General features: G+C 54.7%; 1 protein-coding gene across 1 annotated transcript; it reads right to left on the minus strand.

Moving 5' to 3' along the window:
* Positions 1 to 132: 132 nt before the first annotated feature.
* On the minus strand, positions 133 to 17,215 carry LOC138394570 (zinc finger protein 764-like). The gene is made up of 6 exons (XM_069486658.1): positions 16,780 to 17,215; positions 16,350 to 16,463; positions 15,069 to 15,584; positions 3,732 to 3,983; positions 3,473 to 3,586; positions 133 to 2,764 (listed from the first exon to the last, which is right to left on the minus strand). The coding sequence occupies exons 1-6, from the start codon at positions 17,210 to 17,212 to the stop codon at positions 1,836 to 1,838; spliced, it is 2,358 nt and encodes a 785-aa protein (XP_069342759.1). The 5' UTR covers positions 17,213 to 17,215; the 3' UTR covers positions 133 to 1,835.
* Positions 17,216 to 17,731: the final 516 nt, after the last annotated feature.

Raw genomic sequence — 17,731 nt, forward strand, 5'->3', positions numbered from 1 at the left:
GAGGACACAGGCCCTTGCTGCTTACTCCTCTCTGAGGTGAAGTGTTGCCCTGACCAGAGGCAGGACAGGCTCTGCCCGTGGGTGGCAGCTTCCGTTACTGGGACAAGGTAGGACTCTGGCCACAAAGGAATCAGTGGTAGATGGATAATGGAGTCACAGGGGACAGGTGAGGGATTCTGTGCAGTTTGGGAATACAGATGGGCACAGTCCCCTTTGGCTATAAATCTAACCCCAAATGTTCCTGGCCCAGTCCCCCTTCTGTTCATGATGGTGGGTACCCAAAGACAGCAAAGATACAAGCTTTGCTCGTTTGCCTTGGGACTCTCATCTCTCGCTGGTTTCTCTGTGGCCTTGGTCTTTCATGTGTCTGTTTGTCAAACTCATTTGGCACCTGGGCTTTGCCGACACTTGACTAGTCTGTCCCAATCCAGCTCCGTGTGTGGGTATTACCGCAGGGAGTGGGCAGATGCCCCCGGAACCTGGCTCAACACCGGCAAGGAACTCAGGAGCGATGTGGCAGAGACAGCAGTAAGATAAGAACCCTAGAGTCTCACTGTGTGTGTGACCGTGGACAGGTTGCTGGACCTTCCCTGGTCTCAGTATCCCCAACTACAAAAGGTTGGGAAAGCTAAGATCTCCTCCAGTTCAAAGATGTGATGAGACCCTCCTCGCTGGTTCTAGGGTGCCCAAGGAGGCCTCAGGGTGGCCAAGGAGGACTGCAGAGAGTGCTGGGGACTTCCCCTTCAGACTGCCAGTCAGCTGAGAGGCGGACTGTGGCACAGCAGACATCACTTGGTTCGGGATCAAAGTTTCAGGCCTGACTGACTCTTCAGCAAGGTGCTCCCTTCCCCGGGCACTTATGAGGGGGAAATGCGTTGATGGACAAGATAGTGCTCTGTAAACCATAAAATGTGATACAAGCAAAGGTCTAAAATAAAGGCTGCTTTTACTTTTCTCCTGGGCCATTTCACGTCTGTGCTCTCTACCTGCCATCCTTTCTCTCGAGTCCAGAAACCTTCAGTGCTGGAGGCCAGTTTGCAAATTGAAATGACCACAGGAGCCCAGCAGGTCGGACAGATGAGTGGGAAATGCCACGTGGAGAGAGCCTGCTTTGGCAGAAATGTGGGTTCAAGAAATACTTCACGTTCTTCTTTGCTCTGCTTTAAGAAAAACACCAAAAACACTAAAAGCGAGCCATGACTGGCACCGATGCTCGGTCTGAGCTGGGAAGGAGCGGCAGGGCCGCGGCAATGCAGGGCTCCGGCTCCGGCTCCGGCTGCTTAGGCAGCAGCTGCTCGGCTCCCACCAGCCGTGGTTTTGTGGGAGCTTGGGTTGAGTTGCCAAATCTTTGGATTTTTCAAGAGAAGCCAGAAACTGGGATTTTTGTGTAAAATATCCTGACTTTTTAAGTCTTGACTACAAATTCCTAACCCTTCAAAACACTGCCTGGGCCAAAATAAATACATACATAGGGCAGCTGCAGGCCACACTCGGTACATGGCCATGGGTTTTTAACTCGTGCAGTGAAAACACAGTGGGTAAAACGAGTTTCCCTTTAACACTTCCGAGCTGAAACAGCCTTTGCTTCCCCATATGGAGGATCAGTGGGGGTTCTTACCTCAGCCCTGCTTCAGCAAAGGGAACCTCTGGCCTGGGGCAGGAGGGAGCAAGGTGTCAGCAGATGAAGCTGGTGAGGGCCCTGATGCAACTGTCCTCATGCCCCAGGCCCAGCTCTTGCCAAGAATCCTGAGCCCTCCCTGCAGGCTGCCAGAGGCTCAGGCCCCTGAGCCCATCTTGGGCCTCAGGCAATGTCTAGAGCTTCATCCTTTGCCTTGTCACTTTTGAGGCCATCTCCCACACTCCTGGAATATCTCTGGGTAAAGCTGGAAGCCCACAGGCGGGTCCAGGTCCCCTCGGCCAGGAGCCAGCGGCACAGACAGCCCACTAGCACCCCGGCCCCTGTGCCCCCTGGCCCCTGGCCGATGGACCCACTGGTGCTTGGCCATGGCTGACTTCTGGCCAAAGCACCTGCCACACTGAGGACATGGGTAGGGGCGCTCGCCACTGTGAGTGCGCCTGTGGGCTGCCATCTCCGAGCTCTGGCGGAAGCAGCGCCCGCAGTCTGGGCATGGGTAGGGCTTCTCGCCTGTGTGGGTGCGCACGTGGCGCCGAAGGTCTGAAGCATGGGCGAAGGCGCGGCCACAGTCTGGGCAGGGGAAGGGGGTCTCGCCACTGTGTACCCGCTGGTGCTGGTAGAGGGCAGAGCTCTGGCTGAAGCAGCGGCCGCAGGCGGCACAGCGGTAGGGCTTCTCGCCCGTGTGGACCCGCAGGTGGGTGGTGAGGGCAGAGCGCTGGGTGAAGGCCCGGCCACAGTCAGGGCAGCTGTGGGGCCGCTCCCCTCGGTGGGTGGCCCGGTGCTTGCTGAGGGAGGAAGCCTGGCTGAAGCCCTTGCCGCAGTCCGGGCAGCAGAATGGCTTCTCGCCTGTGTGGGTGTAGAGGTGCTCCACCAGCGTGGAGCGCCAAGCAAAGCTCTTCCCGCACATGTAGCAGCCGTGGCGCTTGTCTGCTCGTGGGACAGGAGGGTGGGCACAGAGCGGGGGACGACCCCGGCGAGGCACCTTGGAGGCCTGCTCCAAACCATAAGGGAAGCCAGCAGAGAGGAGCTGGGGAGCCTTCAGCCCAGGAGGCTGGGCAGCCACAGGAAGGGTCTTCTCCAGTGCTTTGGTCCCTTCCCTTGGTCTTTTCTCTTCCTTGTTTCTGGAATCTGCTGGGAGATAAGGGGAGAGCTCAGACCTGGTCCTTCAATCCCACACCCCACACCGTGACAAACAAGTCTCTGAGATACAACTGCCTTCTGGACCCACGGCTGCCCCTGGGACTCAGTGCAGCAGGGAAGCTAGGAGTGACACTTTTTCCTCAACTGCAGAGACAGAAAGAGGAGGGGAAGGTAGGAGCAGTACACGCTGCCTCAGAGCTGGGCAATGTCCCTAGGAGGGAAGGGAGAGAGAACAATATCCGAGCTGGATCATGAAGGATGAGTGGACACTTGAGGGTGTTCCAGCAGGAAAGGAGCAAAGAAAGCCATGAAGGTGGCCAGCACTGTTCCGGGGGCTGGGCACTCTGCAAAGGTCAACAGGAGGAACTGAAAGTAGAAAACGGTAAGCCAGGTGGCAGAGGTGCCAGCTGTAGGAAAACACAGGGAGGTGATGTAGAGATACAGTCCACAGAGTTTAGATGTGAGGAGCCAGAGGCTGAGAGCTGGGCGTGGAGAGGCAGGTGTGGCAGGGCCATGTCACAATCAGTCACAGTCACAGCCGCTTTCTAGGCTGCATCAGGGGCCAGGCATAAACGACCTAGCTGGGAAGGTGATGCAGGGAAGAAGCTGCTAAGCTACTAGCTGGAGTTGGCAGACGACATGGGGATGAGCCAGGCACGGAGAAATCCCCATGGGACTGAGGACCCGATACTTCACCTGGGTCCGCTTCTGTCGGACACTTCGCCACCTCCGGATCCTGGGCATCCAGACCCCACAGTTCAGCCTCTTCCTCCACCCAGGAGATGAGCGCCGGCTTGGTACCTCCGACTCCTGGGGAGGAAGAACGCAAAGCGCACGCTGAGGAAGGCCCCTGCAGTCCCGCCTGCCCGGCCCCAGGGCCTCCCGCTCCACATGCAGGACCCAGACCGGGCGGGGCATACGGGGATGTGGCCCTGGCCAGCACGTCGGGCCTCACCGAGCGCGCCCAGGTGGCCGTAGGTCTCCCGCATCACGTCCCGGTACAGGGCCCTCTGCGCGGGCCGCAGACACCGCCACTCCTCCGGGGAGAAGTACACGGCCACGTCCGCGAAGCTCACGGCCCAGGGCTTCCTCCGCTCGGGCTCGGCCCCGTTTGGTTCCCGGGCAGGGAGCGGGGCTAGAGGCGGCGCCATGGGAACTGCCAGCCCCGGCGGCGGGCCCGCCACCTCCCTTTGCGGAGCCTCCGGCGCTCAAGAACGCCCCGCAGCCTGGGCCCAGGGGTCGGAGGGCTGTCATCAGAGCCGCGCGAGAGCAGGAGCCGGTCTCTCACGGGCAACTAGAGTGGATGAAAACCAAGAGCAGGAGCGGGTGGCCGCAAGGACATAAGCAGGACTGGAAGATGCTGTCATAAAAAATGGCGGCAACGCGGCCTCTCGAACTTTGCTCCCACGCAGTCGTGCCCACGGTGACGCCCCGCGGTGTCTACGGGTCGCTTTGTCCTCGTGCCATCACCCAAGATGGCCGCGGCGGCTACACGCGCCGACCCTGTAAACCCGCCGCGCAGCTCCAGGCCGGGTGGGCAGCCGCGAGGCTCCGCCCGGGTTCACAGGAACAAAGGAACGCCCGGCGGGAGGCGGCCGCCGCTCGGCCTCGGGGAGTTCGGACGTTAGTTTCTGTCTCTGGACCGTTAATAATCGGGCTGGAGCCCATCATTACCGGACGACCATCATTCTCCCGTTCTGTCCTCCTTATCTCAAAAGCTGGGTGACCAGGCGGGGGGCGGTGCCTCACCCCTGTAATCCTAGCTCTCTGGGCGTCTGAGGCGGGAGGATCGCTCGAGCTCAGGAGTTTGAGACCAGCCTGAGCAAGAGTGAGACACACCCCACCCCTCCCTCCCGTCTTTACTAAAAATAGAAAAAATTAGCCGGGAGTGGTGGCGCATGCCTGTAGTCCCAGCTACTCAGGAGGCTGAGGCAGGAGTTTGAGGTTGCTGTGAGCTAGGCTGACGCCACGGCACTCTAGCCTGGGCAACAGAGTGAGACTCTTGTCTCAAAAAACAACAAAAAAACACAACTGGGTGACAGCAGCCTTTCTCAACGTTGAAAGTAAAAAAAAATGGAAAAGATAAAAGAAACTTCTCTATTGTAAGCTTGTTAGAGCCTGAAATTCTGGATGTCCCTAGGTCGTGGAGGCACCGGGAGAGAGCAGGGTAAGGTGTGCGGAAGGTCACAAGGCTCTTCCCTACTAGCGCGCTTGTCCCCCACATGCTGTGCGGGACTCCTCACCAAGGTCTCGGTACTACCTCTTGCTGCAGTCTGGCTCTCCCGCTCCCCTTCACAGACCCACCTGCCTCCCTGCCCCTGCAGGGATGTCCCACAAGAACCTCAGACTCCGCGTGGCTCAAACTGAACTGCTCCCCCTGGGTCTTTACGTCAGTAAATGGCACCAACTCTCCCGGCAAACCTTCTTCTAACCTGTATTGACTACCTGCTCTGCTCCCACATGCCTTCATAAATACCGTGGCCCCGGAAGACCTCATATTTTTCTTTTGGCTGGCTAAATCAATCACAGCATGTCACACACTTCGAGGAAAGGGCTTCATCTTTGGGGCAGGTCTGGTGTCTGGCCTGGAGCTCATCTGCTTGCCTCCTTTCAAAGGCCTCCCCTAGGCTTCAGCCTGACACCTTGCAGCTGGTGGATGCTTCTCCCCAAAGCCAGGGAAGTTGTGCAAGTAGCAAGAAGAGCTGATGACAGCAGAAAGCAGGGAGGTGCAGGAGAGAAGACAGAAAGCTTGGAAGGGGTCAGCCTGGCCAAGGAGAAAGGTTTGTTGGAAGGCAGGTCAGAAAGATGAGGATACAGAGTTGCCCAGGGGGTCTGGACCCAGCCCTAGCTCTCTCAGCCTCTCAGGGCCCTGAAGGACACAAGAGAAAAACTGAAAAGTTCCCTTAAGAGCAATGGCACTTTGTCATTTGTCAGCACCCACCCCTCAGCATGGTGCTCAGCACCCCCAGGCCTAGGTAGAGTTCTGGGTAGTGTTGGAAGCTCTCTAGGGGTCTGGACCCTCCTAGGGAAGAACCAGGGACAGAGTTCGCATCCCTGGGGCTCCGCCCGAGGCCCACGGCACCAGGTCAGTGGGCCCACTGGCGCCTCAGGCTAAGCACTGTCCATGGCGGAACAGGCGGAGAGCACCTGCCCCTTTGGGTCAGCAGGTAGCATGAGAGGCACTCACTGTGGGAGAAGCAGGCGCTGTACTAGCTGTCCACAAATGGTCACTCACTCCCTGGACGACACTGAGCCAGGCTGAAGGTATTGGTGAAGCCTGACCATACTTAGCACAGGAATGAGGGTGCCAGGAGAGTGCCAGGTGCAGACTGAGGGCTTAGGGGAGGCCTGATTACAGGGAGCCTTGGCCAGAAACTCAGGGACCAGGTCAGTGTCTCTGACCCCAGGGCTCATGACAACTCCCAGATAGATTCCCTCTGCTGGCCCCTTCCAAATGTATCATTTTTCAGAGTGGCCATCAGGAAGCAGCAGATTCAAAACTTATCTCTGGCCCTGTCAACTCCCCAAGAGCTACTCATATGCAGGTGACAGAATCAGCCTTCACACAGCAGAAGTATTCAGACGGGTACCTAGGCCCTAGAACCCACCCCCCACCCCTGGACTGTGCTGGCCAATTGAGGGGCTCACCAGGTGGGGATATTCCCACACACCTCAAGGTTAACCGGAGAAGCAGCTGTTACCAGGCCTAGGGACCTGGAGAGGTGAACTGCCTCCATCCTGAACTTTTTATTTTTTAGTAGAGATGGGGTCTCACTCTTGCTCAGGCTGGTCAGCGATCCTCCCACCTCGGCCTCCCAGAGTGCTAGGATTACAGATGTGAGCCACCATGCCTGGCCCACCCTGAACTTGAATTCACACTACTGCCACTGAATTGGATGAGTTATACAATGTGGCCTGATCGTGGTACCCCTGGATGTCTCAAATCCAATTAAGTAAGAAAGAGAAGGTGTTATGGTCTGAGAGGCGAGAAATGACCACCTAAAGACCGAATTGAGCCAAATTAGGAGTCTTTATTAGCTGGCCAATGACTATTCTCTGCACCGCCAAAGGCGGCGGCACAGAGATCAGCCTTGAGCCTTTGAAGCAGAACACTTTTATCATGGGTGAAAAATCACTGGGGCAGAGCAAGCATGATTCCAGGGACAAAAGGCAGCATTACATCACTCTCATGTCCTGGTGTAACAAGATCTGGGCAGTTTAGGGCTTGGTCATGCAGAACATGGGTGTTGCATTCTCACGCTTGGGGCACTGTCTTTAGCAAGCAGTTTTACAGAAGCGAGACAGCAGGTTAATGATTCTTCGGCACGAAACTCACACTGTGACATTACAGAAATAGCTTTGACAATGTTAAAATTTCAGCCTTTAACACAACATTACATGGCCAAAAGTTATAAAAGTACGTAGTCTTGAAGCTTTTGACCCTTAACAGAGGTCAATCCCAGGCTCCAGTGGGTGTCAAAAATTCAGGTTAGCAAAAATTAGTATCACCGGCAGCAAGAAACACGTGGATAAAGTTTCTTGCTCAACAAAACATTTTCCCTTCTAGCTGGAACTGAGACATCACCCCCATTTCTCACTTTTCTGGCTTCCTCCTTCCTGGGGATCCTGAGCGTTTGTAGCCCCCAGCTGGGACTCCTCCACCAGGAGATGAGGACTGGTTTGGAGTCTTGGAAGCCTAAGGAAGAACACTGATCACTCAAGAAACATCCTAAGACTACCTATGCATTCATCTGATGAAAATGTACTGGGCACCTCTTATGAGCCAGGCATTATTTTAAATGTTCTGGGTGTTGAAGACATGGGTGAACAAGATAAAAGTTCCTGCACGATGAGTTTATACTAAGCTAGGGGAGAGATATACTGGGTATGAATTCAGCTGCCACAAGTTTGGAGAAGACCTTCTGGGCAGATTGTACTGGGGGCTATACAGATTGGCATAGAACCACAGTTGTGACGAGTCTAACATGGGACAGAAAGGCTTCTGGTGGAAATTTCTTGGAGATAGCATTTGAGGGCATTGAAGGTTGGGTTAGATTTGGAGCTGCAGTTAGCCTATATAGAGCAGAATAGCAAAAGCAAAGGCTCAAAGGCTCATTAAGCTGGAGGCAGTCCAGGGAACAAAGATTCCATTTAGCTGGAGCTAAGTAAGATAGCTTGCCTGGAGGGAAAGAATGGGTTTGAATTTGAGGTTACTAAGCCTTGAGGGCTGTTGCGGCACCGAGCCTCCGAACTTTTTGCAAGAGGCCCTGGGGAGCCACTGGAGTAAGCAGGGAAGGCTGTTACAAATTTCAGCGAGGCGGATGTGGCAGAACGACAGGAAATGGAGGCCTGGAGCAGGAGGGGAGGGGGGATTCAGGCACCCATCCCACCCATCCCCTTCCCTTTTCAGAGATCCGAGCCGGTTGGGCCTCACCGAGAGCGCCCTGGCGGCCCTAGGTGTCCCGCGTCGCGTTCCGGTACAGGACATATGCAGCCCAGTGCCGCAGACACCGCCACCGCTCCGGAAAGAAGCGCACAGCCACGTCCGCGAAGCTCTCAGCCCTCGGGCTCTTTCCTCTTCTGGGTCCTGCCAGTTTTCCCAGGTACAAGACAGGGAGTCCGGAGGAGGGCCAGGGCGAAGCCACCAGCTCCCCTGCTCCCGACTGGGACGCTGGGGATTCGGCCTTGGGGGGGCATTCGCGGGGCCTCGGAGACAGGAAGTAGCTTTGGGTGGCTCCGCTCTAGGACAGCGAGAAACAGCCAGTTACGCGAACTCGGTGGTTCCGGGGGCCAAGAAAATAGCGGCGCCCTCAGAAAAGATGGCGACACTCTGGCCTCTTCTCATGCTAGAAGAAGACTTAACAGCTTGAATGTCGACCTGGTGTTGGTGACCTGGTTCGTTCCCCCTCGAGTTGTCCCTTGCTGTTCCTCTCAAGCGGCCGTGGCAGCGCCCTGCCCGTAGTTAAGATGGCCGCGGCCGCGTCGGCGTCCGAGCTCAGGCCGGGCCGGGCAGGGCGAGGCTCCGGAGTCTGAACGCGGGCGGCGGTGAGGGCTCCCGGAGAGGGAAACAGAGCTGGGATCCCGGGGCCGCCGGCCTCACGTCTGCCTCCCAATCGCGCAGGAAGGCCCACTCTGTGACTGAGCCTTTAAAAATACATAATTTTGGCAAACTCGTTCATTTATCAGAACAACTTTTTTTCCATTTATAAAGTACGGAAGAATATTTAGTGACGTCTCCTCCCACCTTATTTCTCTATTAACAGTTTCTTAAATATTCTTCCAGAGATAGTCTGGCCATCTATGGTATTTCCACACACTCACTAGCTCTTTAACACAGGACCCTGTGCCTCAGAGTTCAGTTCCTTAGAGCTCGGAGTCATTTTGCAGAAGAGGGAACCGAAGCCCATCCGTTACCCAGGATGGGACATCAGAGCCCGGCGTGCCGGCCTTTTCCACCGCCTCGCACCGCCCCCTCCGGGCCTGGTCCGGAAAAGCAATGTGAACACTTCGAATTTGCTGACCCCTGCTGACCACATGAAAACGAACTGGATTTTTAATTTATTAAATTATGACTTAAAATTAAAAAAAAAAAAAAAAATGTTAGCCAGGCATGGCGGCTCAATCCTGTAATCTTAGCACTGTGGGAGGCTGAGGTGGGAGGATCGCTTGAGGCCGGGAGTTCGAGACCATCCTAAGCAAGAGGCAGACCCCATCTACACAAAAAATAGAACAATTAACCATGCGTGGTAGTGCGTACCTGTAGTCCTAGCTACCTGGGAGAGTGAGGCAAGAGAATTGCTTGAGCCCAGGAATTTGAGGTTGCTGTGAGCTATGTTGACACCACTGCACTCTAGCCCGGGTGACAGAACAAGACCCTGTCTCTACAAACAATACAAAAGCTAGCCTGGTATTTGGGGGGCTGATGCAGGAGGATTGCTTTAGCCCAGGAGTTTGAGGCTGCAGTGAACTATGATGACACCACTAGACTCTACCCCAGGCAACAGAGTGATACCCTGTGTCAAGAAGTAAATAAATAAGTTGTGATTGAATTAAAAAAATTGGATGTGTGACTGGATGAAAGGACTCTTTGTGTTAATGCTCAACTTTATGCTTCAGATTTCCCAATCTCAAGTTCTCCAAACCATACAAGAACTGCAGTTGATGCTGTGATATGACTAAAAAGATTAATATCAGTTTACCTTGACTGATCACTTCCTAGGTAGTTCGACTGTATTCTAAGTGCTCTGGCCTATGAACTCATTTAACCCTCACAACACTTCAGAGATAGGTCCTCTTATGGATCAGGAAGCTAAGGCCCAGAGAGGTTACCTTGCTCCAGGCCACACAGCTAGTAAGTTACCAGGATTCAAACCCAGGCAGCCTGACTCCAGAAGCCATGCTGGAATGCCTCAAATTATTGAAGGCAAAATTTCAGAAACTAGAGAGAAGTGGGGTTTTAGGCCAGGTTACCAAGATGGAGTTGTAACGTGGGGCAGTACAAGAAGCAGAGACCCAGGTGGTTAGAAAAGCTGCCTCTGGCCACGTAAGCAATTCCATTCCACACTGTCCTATAAATGTAGAGAAAAAAAATTTAAATGATGGGATATGATAAGTATTGTGAAATAAATAAGACGGTTATGTTTAGAGGTCATGTAATGGGGAGTGGGAAGTTATTCAGGTATTTAGGAGGTATGGGAAATTGCCCAGGAGGGAGGGTAACAGAAGCATCACAAAAGGCCCCCTGTACCAGCTCTCACTGGAGGGCTGCTCCTGCTCAGGCCCTTGATTTAAGCCTGGTGTCTCCTAGCTGGTCTCCGGGCCCCCAGCCTTTTGCTTTCCCATCCATCCGGCAGTGCATCCTGGTGCAGCAAAGGACGAAGGGCCTTGACTGGGAAATAAGGAGATTTGGGTTCCAGGCCTACCTCTGCCACTAACTCAACTGGGTGACCTTAAGCAAGTCCCCTCCTCTCTCTGGCTGAGCGTTCTGAGCACGTATCTGTGGAACAGAATTCCCTTGAGATGTTCTGTGGGGAAAAACAAGCCTTCTTCCCCATGGCCCCTTGGAGCGTCCTCTTTAGCGCATTAAGGTGCAGGGCAGTCTTCAGTAAAGACGCCTGTTCACCCACTGCTTCCCAAAGCCTGCTTAAAACATGGAATTAGCTCTAAATGCCATCACCCCAGGGCCACCCCGGGAACTGGCTTCCCCATCTTCCTCCTCACTAAGCCAAAAACCCAACTATCCTCCTGGGCTCCTCTGATGCCCTCAGCCCATGAACAGAACGGGCCCTGACTGTTCAGCTTCCGGCATTTACCTCTGCCCATCTGCCACTCTCTACTTGCCCCGCTGCAGTCCATTCTCACAGCAGCCGGAGCGGGTTTATTTTTTTAATGCAAATCAGATCACCTTAACACGGTTTAAGGTAGTAAAGTTTACATGGGGTCCCTAGAGTAGTCAAATTCAGACTGCTCTGAATGGTGGTTGCTGGGGCCTGGGGAGAGGGAGGAATAGGTAGTTAGTGTTTCCTGGGTATAGAATTTCAGCTGGGGAAAATAAAAAAGTTCTGGGAGCTGGGTGCAGTGGCATGTACCTGTAGTCCCAGCTACTTGGGAGGCTAAGGCAGGAGGATTCCTTCAGCCCAGGAGTACAAGGCTGCAGTGAGCTGCAGTTGAGCCTGTGAGTAGCCACTGAGCTCTAGCCTGGACAACATGGCAAGACCCCATCTCTAACAAAAAGCTCTGGAGACGGATGGTGGTGATGGTTGCAAGACAATGTGAATATACTTAACACCACTGAACTGTATACCTAAAAATAGTTTAAATGGTAAATTTTATGTTATATGTATTTTACCACAAAACAAAGACAAAAACAACCCAGTGGCTTCCCGATATATTGAGAACCCAATCCAAACTTCGCATCATGACAAGCCAAAGCCTCTGTGGCCTGCCCCTCCCCTCTCCCAAGCCCATCTGTCACTCTTCTCCACCCAGTGCGTCAGTCCACCCAGTGTCCTTCCTGCACCTCACCCTGCACTCCTCCCAGGCTCAGAGCATCCCCCTGCTGTTCCCTCTGTTTGGAAACACCTCTGTCTGCTATGCTCCCCTGGCCCCACTTCCCCAGCCTCTGAAACCTGCCCTACCCCGTTCCTCCCTGGCCCCTTGTCATTTGGGGCTCAGCTCAGATGTCTCCTCCTCACCGTGACCTAGCCTAAGCATCCGTCTGCAACGTCTCCCCAGCGCACTCCTCTTTTAGCTCCTCTCAGGTGCTTACTATTTGCAATTACAGTACCTTGCTCTATTCATGCTCTGGTTTAGCCCTTGTCTCTCCCCACTAGAACGTAAGCTCCAAGAGAGTTCCCGCGTCTGCTTTTCCTGCTATATCCTGGCACACAGAACAGCACCTAGAACATGGCACCGGTGCCGATCCAGGCAGCTCCATGCTTGACACACAGCGCCTGGTTCTCCTCCCTCCCTGCCAGTGCCTTCTCTCTCCAGCTCTTCATGTTTGAAACCTCTGGGGCTTACTTGCTCACAGCTTGCATTGTGAGTCACTGACCCATGCAGATTCAACGGCAGAAGCCTCTCATGAGTACCCTTCCTCCCAATTCCAAGGTCACCACCCTTGGTCCCAGTTCCTGATGACCTCCACCTGGGAACAGATGCCCCATAGATCTCTAGTGTCTAGTCTCTTCCCACAGGTCACACCACACTGCTTTGCAAAAACATCTTCTGACAACACCTATCAAATAGCCCTGCTCCTGCTCAAGGATTTTCTAAGGCTCCCCAGTGCCTACAGGATAAGCCTCAAGCTCCTCTGCTGAGACCCATGGCCCCAGATTCGACCCCTTGTCTCAGTGGCATCTGTCTGCCATTCTTCCTTACCTAGTTCTTTGTGTTTCAGTCAAGTGCAACCGCTGACCATTCCCTATACACACCTGTCCAGGTCTACTGAAATCTTTCTCATTCTTCAAGGCCGGTGTGACCCACCTCCTCCAGGAAACTATCTGTGACTCAGAAGGCCTGCCCAGGTCTCCTCTAGGTCCTGTCACATACTATTTTTTATTGTATTACAATAATAACAACAATAACCAATGTTTATTAAAGACTAATGTGCAAGGCGTTGTTCTATATTATCTCACATAATCTCAGCATCAATATTATGAGGCAGGTGCTATTATCCAGGTCTTACAAATGAGCAAACTGAGGCCCACAGAGGGGACTTGAGCTAGAAGCGATTTGCCGAAGATCACATGGCAGAACGCAAGGCTGTCAGGCTGACGGCAGAGCCCACGCTCCCACCCTCTGCTCCACGCTGTGCCCACACTTCGTCCTTTCCATGTAACGAGCCTCCTTTGCTGCTCCCTCTGCCTGCAAACCTCCCCCACACCAATTCCTACTGACTGCCATGGGGAGCACAGCCCTCTCCTTCTCCAAGCAGCACTTCCTGGCATATCACCGACCAGGCTGGGTTAGGTGGGGCCTCTGGGCTTCTTCCGTCACAGCGCCAATCACTCATTTCCCGCATGGAATGTGAGACCTGAGTCAGCTATGTCCACAGAGCTCAGCCCAAAAACCTGCAGAGGTCTGCAAACCGTGGTCATGATACCCTGCCTCCTGAGCAGGCCTCTTTACTCTCTCTAAAGCCCACAGCGTCAACAATAAGTCACTCTTTCAACAAATGTTTATTCCAGATGGTGTTTGCTGAATGAATGAATGAATGAATGAACGGGGACAGCTTTCCTCATCTCAGAATTCTCTTATCAATTGGCACAGTCCCTTCAACAGGAGGCACTCGACACGCAGTGACAATGCTGACTGCGCCGGGTGAAGATGGGGTCTCTGTTTCTCATTCAGACTCCCCCACCCTGGCTGGGCTGGGTCCTGCCTCCTGAGCTCCTGTCCTTTGTTTCTGCCCAGATCTGACTTCTCAGAGAAAGTGGTAGAAATATCTGGGCTTTGGCCAGGCTCAGTGACTCACGCCTGTAACCCTAGCACTCTGGGAGGCGAGGTGTGAGGATCGCTTGAGCTCAGGAGTTTGAGGTTGCTGTGAGCTAGGCTGACGCCACAGCACTCTAGCCAAGGCAACAGCGCGAGACTCTGTCTCAAAAAATAAAAAACAAAAAAAAAGAAATATCTGGGCTTTGTGTCAGTTTCCAGCCTCGCAGCCACATAACAGTGAAACTTGGAGAGTGTCACTTCATCTCTGACCTTCAGTTTACTTATCTGCAAAACATGGTTATTGGCCGGGGGCAGTGGCTCACGCCTGTAATCCTAGCACTCTGGGAGGCCGAAGTGGGTGGATCGTCTGAGCTCAGGAGTTCGAGAGCAGCCTGAGCAAGAGCGAGACCCTGTCTCTACTAAAAATAGAAAGAAATTATATGGACAGCTAAAAACATATATAGAAAAATTAGCCAGGCATGGTGGCGCATGCCTGTAGTTCCAGCTACTCGGGAGGCTGAGGCAGGAGGATGGCTTGAGCCCAGGAGTTTGAGGTTGCTGTGAGCTGGGCTGACGCCACAGGACTCTAGCCTGGGCAACAGAGCGAGACTCTGTCTCAAACAAACAAACAAACAAAAAACATGGTTATTGACAGCCACACCCTGCCTCCTGACTCTAAAGCGTAGTGTCAACAATAAGTCATTCTTTCAACACAAGTTTATTGCACATTTACTATGTCATACATATTATCTTGTTAAAAGTTCAGTCTTCACAGTAACCGTTTGAGGTAGATATTATTAATCCGCATTTTACAGATGAGGGAATGAGGCTCAGGAGGGCGTGCGACCTACCAGCTCTGCCCAGGGCAGCTGCAGAGACTAGACTTGTGCGTGTGCCTCTGTACTCTTCACTCTTCCCACCCTCCCCACACACCATGGGCTCCCTGCTGGTGACAATAGCTAGGGCGTGACCGCATCCTCCATCTGGGCCTCCTCCCCAGGCCTTGGTCCCCCAGCATTTGCCTCTGAAGTAGACTAAGGAGAAATGGACGTTTCCTGAGATGATGGAGAGATCTCTGTTGCACCCGCTACTGAGATAACACTGAGAAAAGTCCGGTGTCTCACTCTCTTCGTTTTCTTTTACAAAAGACCGGGGAGAGGGCAGCAGGTTTAATCTGTTGGAATCTTTACAGGCACTTCTCTTTTTACAAGCTGGAAACTTGAGGGATCCTTGCGGAAAGCCCAAGGGAAGAATTGCAGCCCTCAGGTCCCTGACTCGGGAGCCTGCCCGAGGGCTCGGTCAGTCCGTCCTTAGCGCCGAGGTCAGGCTCAACTCCAGCCCGTGGGAGCCGCTCAGCCGCACTCCTCAAAGATGTCCGGGTAATGCCGGAAGAGCACAGGTGGGTCCCGGTCCCCTCGGACTGGGGCCCGAGGCACAGCCCGGATCCCAGGCCTCCGGCCCCGCCGCCCCCCGGAGCAGGAGCGGTGGATCCACTGGTGCGCTTCCACGGCGAACTTCCTCTTGAAGCGCATGCCGCACTCGGGGCAGGGGAAGGGCCGCTCCCCCGAGTGCATGCGCCGGTGACTGACCAGCAGCGAGGGGTAGGTGAAGCGCCGGCCACAGTCCGCACACACGTGTCGCCGCTGGCTGGCCTGGGCATCCACGCTAGCCACAGGGACAGGTGGCTGCGCACCTGTGACCTGGTCCCAGGCAGCCTTTGTGGGTGGCTGTGCTCTTGCCGAAGCCCCGCTGCCAGTACACTTAGGGGTGTGTTTAACCTGCTCCTCGGGCTGCTCTTTCCCGGGGGCCTTTCCAGGTCCTTCAGCTCTTGGCCCTTCCTTGGGTTCCTCTTCCTTCTTGTCTGGGGCATCTCCTGGGAAACAGGAATTAAGTTACATTTTAAAACACTTTTGCACAGACAGTCTCAGGTTATAGGCTGCTTTTTACTTAAGGCAGTGCCAGAAAAGTCCTGCCCAGTGTTTAGCACCCAGACTTTGGAGGAAGGCGAATAGCATTCAAATCTCTAAATGTGACTTAGCCGGGCCTTGGTTCCTTATGTGTCCAGTGGGAATAATAATGGTTATCTGACTTCACAGGCTCGCTGGGAAGATTAGGGGAGTAGATGTACGTCGAGCACTGAGTAATTCTCAGTCAGCAGTAGCTATTAGTAGTGTGGCTTCTCCACTGTTTGTAGGGTGGGACTGCTTTACAGATGAGGAGACAGTTGCTCAAGATCACTTTGCATGGGGTGGTGAGGGGGGGACAGCCAAACTGTCAATTACTGGCATTTTCTCTGGTACGACCTTGCCTTGCTGGAGGCTTGTGAAAAGCAGATCTGAAAGCACTTCCACTCGTAGGGGGTTTAGTTCCTCCTGAAAGAGGGAGAATGAGAGGGACCTAGAAACCTAAGTCTTGGACTTGGGCTTCGGGTCGCCCACTCTGGTCTCAACATGACTGCTGTCCCACGTTTTGAAAACTTTGAAAGGTCTGCCTTCTCTACTCCTCTAGTATCCAACACAAGTTGGCTCTTTAATTCCCTTAAGGATGCTGATGCTGGAAGTGGGGGCCTGAAAGAAAGCCTTGCTAGACATGTAGCCGTGGCGAACCAAGTGGGGGAAGACCTGGGGCAATCCCTCACCTCTCCGAGCTCCTCCCAGGCTCTCCCCCTCCTCAGGATCCTGGGCGGCGGGGCTCCAAGCCTCGCTCTCCTGTTCCATCCAAGAGATGAGGGCTGGTTTGGGGCCCGGGAATCCTGGGAGAGAACAGGGATCACAGTGCCGGCCTGAGAGGCTATCCTGGGAAGATGGCATCCCCCTGCCTGGGTGACGGCACCTCCTCAAAATTCATACTCGGTCCGGACCCGGTGCAGGGCTCCTGCCTGAATGAAGCGGGTGCGGGATGAAAACACTCCCGAGGGGGTACCTGAAGCCCTGGGAGTGGCAGGTGGCGGGTGCTGTCGGTGGAATAGTGCGGGATTAGGGCTTACAATCCTCTCGGTCCTTCACTCTAGATCAGCTCCCCTGTGAGCCCCGGTAAAGGAGGACAGGGGTTCTGACCCGGGGCCTCACCGAGCGCGCCCAGGTGGCCGTAGGTCTCCCGCATCACGTCCCGGTACAGGGCCCTCTGCGCGGGCCGCAGACACCCCCACTCCTCCGGGGAGAAGTACACGGCCACGTCCGCGAAGCTCACGGCCCCAGGCTTCCTGCAACCAGGCCGGGTCTCCCCGGGTCTCGTCGCCAGAAGCGGGGCTGGGGGCGGCGCCATGGGGTCTTCCAGCCCCGAAGCGGGCGCCTGGTCCCCGGGGCCACCGCCTCCGGCTCCCGGCCTCAGCTTTTGTCGTCCGCAGGAAGGGCTGCCCAGGCCCGGGCCCCGCCCAGCTCTGGCGTCCGAACGCAGTCGAGGGAACCGAAGTAGCAGGGACGAGCAGCCAGGGATTCGGGGATTCTGATAGGGACAAACGAAACTCCTTAGTGTGTATTCACTCCATGGCCGCTTGGACATAGACACCCGGGCTAAGGGACCCGGAAGGTGCCTTTAGAAAATATGGCGATAACCTGGCTTCATTGTCACCGGTTGCTTGTGCGAGCGCCACTCCTTGGGCATATCAAATATGGCGCTTTCTGGCTTCTCTGGCCTCATTGTCCCACTTGCCCGTAAACACAATGGCCGCGTCGGGCGCTTTCTTTGGCGGGGGATGCGGCCCGTCTGGGAAGTGGAGGGGACAGTCTCTTGCCTTTAACAAAGATGGACGGGCCCGCAGCCGCGAGTACCTCTCTTTGGCCGCGAGACACAGCGGCCGATGATTGGACTCAACCACAGGAAGACGCTGGCCGTGATTGGTCCCCGACTGGCGGGACATTTGAAGTGACCCGTGGACCTGAAACCCCTATTGACAGACTGGAACGCAACGAGGGCCTCCGCCTCTAGAGTGCCCGGGATTGTGTCCCCAGTAGCCTCCCACCGTTTCTCCCGACGGCGGGATCTGGAATCTGGTCCCCATCCCTGGCGAGAAGACGCACA

Source organism: Eulemur rufifrons, chromosome 14 (assembly GCF_041146395.1).
Source record: "Eulemur rufifrons isolate Redbay chromosome 14, OSU_ERuf_1, whole genome shotgun sequence".
In the NCBI taxonomy this organism is placed as follows: domain Eukaryota; kingdom Metazoa; phylum Chordata; class Mammalia; order Primates; family Lemuridae; genus Eulemur; species Eulemur rufifrons.

Bases quoted from the DNA above. Each gene is read 5' to 3' on its own strand.
- LOC138394570 (XM_069486658.1), bottom strand. From the start codon at position 17,212: ATGTCCAAGCGGCCATGGAGTGAATACACACTAAGGAGTTTCGTTTGT. The intron at 3,984-15,068 runs GCTGAGCGGCTC...GGCGTTCTTGAG, and splicing joins GGACATCTTTGAGGAGTGCG to CGCCGGAGGCTCCGCAAAGG. The intron at 2,765-3,472 runs GTGAAGTATCGG...ATCTCCCAGCAG, and splicing joins TCCGACAGAAGCGGACCCAG to ATTCCAGAAACAAGGAAGAG.